Below are 3,713 nucleotides of genomic sequence, written 5' to 3'. Positions count from 1 at the left end.
CCATCCCCCAGCAGCATCCCCCTGTATACTGACAATGTCCCCCATCCCCCAGCAGCATCCCCCTGTATACTGACAATGTCCCCCATCCCCCAGCAGCATCCCCCTGTATACTGACAATGTCCCCCATCAGCATCCCCCTGTATCCTGGCAATGTCCCCCATCCCCCAGCAGCATCCCCCTGTATACTGACAATGTCCCCCATCAGCATCCCCCTGTATACTGACAATGACCCCCATCCCCCTGTATACTGACAATTTCACCCCTCCCCCAGCAGCATCCCCCTGTATACTGACAATGTCCCCCATCAGCATCCCCCTGTATACTGACAATGACCCCCATCCCCCTGTATACTGACAATTTCACCCCTCCCCCAGCAGCATCCCCCTGTATACTGACAATGTCCCCCATCAGTATCCCCCTGTATACTGACAATGACCCCCATCCCCCAGCAGCATCCCCCTGTATACACGTCTCCAGACATGAGCCTGCTCTGTGCATAGTCCTACATATGTCATCAAACACAAAGCGAACCTGTCCCCCCCATGACCCCTATAGATCTATATTCCTGGATACTATAGGATCGCCCTCCATAGGATGGGAAATACTGACTTCTGTATCGGGGAACATATACAATGCGATCGGGCGGTTTATTTTCCGGCTCCCACTAGCAGACAATATTTAATGTACAAATGAGAACCTTTACATCTCCAAGAGGGAAAACATCAGAAATTCCGGAATAAGGGGAATGTGGGGCTCGGATGGATTTCTTGTACCTAGAATACATTTTCAGATTTATACCTTCCAATCAGATTGTACGACAATGACCGATGTCATGACCCATGGAAGGCCGGCCATACATTCTACAACCTTCCTGTAGATTCCCCCAAACCAGGTGCCCCCTCCAATGTGTATCCAATGAGGGAGGCCCTTGTACTACAGAATGACGAATGTCCAGTGTTAGTGTGACGTGTGTGGGACCTCTAGCGGCAATACAATGTGATGACAGCTCAGTGTCAGCGGCTTCTTCCCTCCGTCCTGCTCTGTAGATCTCGGATTAGTAAAGGACGTTCTGGGATGGAAGCTGTCACGTGTTTGTAATGACAATTCTAAACGGTGGAAATCCTTCCCGCCGTCCGGACAGTAAGTCTCCTCTACATCCGGGTGTCATCTCTGCTTCTCCATAGGAAGAGGTTTGGACGCCGGGAAGGATTTCTATGTTGAACTTTCTGGGGACAAAGTGATATCTCGGCGCCCCGGGATTGGGCGGGTTATTTGTAGCGGATAACCGGTTTACACATCCGAATTCTAAAAGGTAAAAATAGAAAAGGATTTCAGTGAGATTATCACATTTCCTGATCAGATCATTTCCTCCCCACATTGTTTTTTGTCTTATTTGAATAATAAACTGTCATTTCTTCAATTGTCTAATACATTCCAATTTCCCGCCGGAGTTCTATGGACCGTTACCGACAATCTGCATCCATTTATCGTTTTATCTGCGAAGATCGATCAATCCTTCCATTCATTCCGAGCATTGCAGATATTCATGTGAAATGTTTTATTTGTACTGAAAACCCGACAAGATGGAGACATTCCTGCACTAGGAATAGAGATCTCCGAATACTTGTTTTTACTTCTCGTAAGAAATGCATTACTGGCTGATGGAGACAACGCCCACAGCTGTGATTGGCTCAGATTTCAAATTCTCCCCGACGGAATTGTATACATCGTTCCAGAGAAATATTCCGCCCGATTATACCGCCAAATCCAAGCCGGAGAACAAAGGAGATCATCAGATGAGACATTTATCGGCGAACAATCGCCAACACTTTCATTCCAAGCAGATTTATCGATTAATCAGGAATGTCTACAAATGGATTCTGGTTAATGAATCTTTTGAATATATCAGACTTGCAGCAGTTACAGATCTCACATCCAGAATGGTGAAATGATTTGTAGAAAACTCGTGACTCTGCCAAACACATATGTACAATGAAAAGATAAGTTTCTAAACATTCACATTCGGATCATCTCCCCTTAATGATCTCGATGTTTATCAATAGCCCTTTGTATGAGAAGGTGGGCGGCCCTGAGAAGGGCCTTTGTGACGATGAAGGGGGGGGGGGGGGCGGTTATGAGGATTTATCCTCCGAATCCGTAGAGAGTGCGTCCCTGTCGTTTGAGAGCATAGACGACATCCATGGCGGTGACGGTCTTCCTCTTGGCGTGCTCGGTGTAGGTGACGGCATCGCGGATGACATTCTCCAGGAAGACTTTCAGCACTCCGCGGGTCTCCTCATAGATGAGGCCGGAGATGCGCTTGACTCCCCCTCTGCGGGCCAAACGGCGGATGGCGGGTTTGGTGATGCCCTGGATGTTGTCCCGGAGCACCTTCCTGTGGCGCTTGGCGCCGCCTTTCCCCAGACCCTTCCCTCCTTTACCGCGACCAGACATGACGAGTCTTCTCTGTTGCAAACACAGACTGAGCTCTGGGGTGGGCCCGCCTTCCTTTTATAGAGCATGTGCGGACCTGATGGGAACCTTCCTGGGAAGAGGCGGAGTCACACCCATTCATTACACACAATACAATTGGATTAATTTGTAACCATTATACACATTCTGCGGTTTTCAAATATATAAATCCATCTCCAGGAGAGAAATCTCTTCATTCTTCTCAATGGTTTTCTATTTCTTCCTCGGAGATTACACAGAAACATTCATCTTTCACATTTCAGAACACAAACCATCATCACCAGTTACTATTGTTAGCAGCAATTTAATATTGATAAAAATGACTTGGAAATAAACAATACTTGGGATGAAAGCGATGATAATACTTCTCGGATAAATGTCTCATCTGATCAGTTCTCAGCTCGGATTTGGCGGTATAATCGGGCGGAATATTTATCTAAACGATCTACACAATTCCGGCGGGCAGAATGTGATGACAGCGATTTGAAATCTGAGCCAATCACAGCAGTGGGCGTTGTCTCCATCAGCCAGTAATGTTTGTCTTACGAGAAGTCCATAGAAATGTATCCGGAGATCTCGGTGTCGATGTTTCTAGTGCAGGAAGTGATTTCTTGTTCTGTAGACTTTTCATTGATCTCTTCTCTACAACTAAATCAACAGACTAATAACTAGATCTTGTCGGGTTTTGTATTCTGAGGGATTGGAGGGAAAACATAAATCTTAATAAACGTTCTTTATATGAATATTTGCAATGTCCTTATAATGATGTTTGGCTGATCGCAGAGCCTGGAATGAATGGAAGGGTTGATCGATCTTCCCAGATAAAACGGTAAATGAATGCGGTCGGTTCTCCGTATCGGATTTGGCGGTAAGAGGGCGGATTTTCTGTGACGTCACATAGAATTCCGGCGGGAGTTTTGAATGAAGCAATTAGAAAGTTGATCCAATGACAGTTATAGACGTTTCCTTCAGATAGTAAAACATCTTTTTTTCTACGTGGAGTGTGAAGGAGGTGATGAGATCTGTTCCCTCAGTCGGGAGGATCGTTGTTCGGTATATATTGAACGATCTCTGATCTTCAGGAGAAACTCATCACAACTAAATGAAGGCGGATAAGATCAGTCCCTGGAATAAGATGTCATTTCCCCAGAGTCTCACACTGAAAGCATTTTCTGTTATAAGTGTATAATTGTCATCATAATTAACATGTATAATATGGTATTATAAAATAATTATAACAT

General features: G+C 45.5%; 1 protein-coding gene across 1 annotated transcript; it reads right to left on the bottom strand.

Moving 5' to 3' along the window:
- Positions 1 to 2,142: 2,142 nt before the first annotated feature.
- On the bottom strand, positions 2,143 to 2,454 carry LOC149444816 (histone H4). The gene has a single exon (XM_089654428.1). It carries the CDS (start codon positions 2,452 to 2,454, stop codon positions 2,143 to 2,145), a length of 312 nt encoding a protein of 103 aa, XP_089510554.1.
- Positions 2,455 to 3,713: the final 1,259 nt, after the last annotated feature.

This window comes from Staurois parvus, unplaced genomic scaffold, assembly GCF_062004578.1.
Source record: "Staurois parvus isolate SC_StPar_1 unplaced genomic scaffold, SC_StPar_1.0 ptg000769l, whole genome shotgun sequence".
In the NCBI taxonomy this organism is placed as follows: Eukaryota; Metazoa; Chordata; class Amphibia; order Anura; family Ranidae; genus Staurois; species Staurois parvus.
Note: the sequence above shows the minus strand (reverse complement) of the source record. Positions and strands in the feature narration are given on the sequence as shown.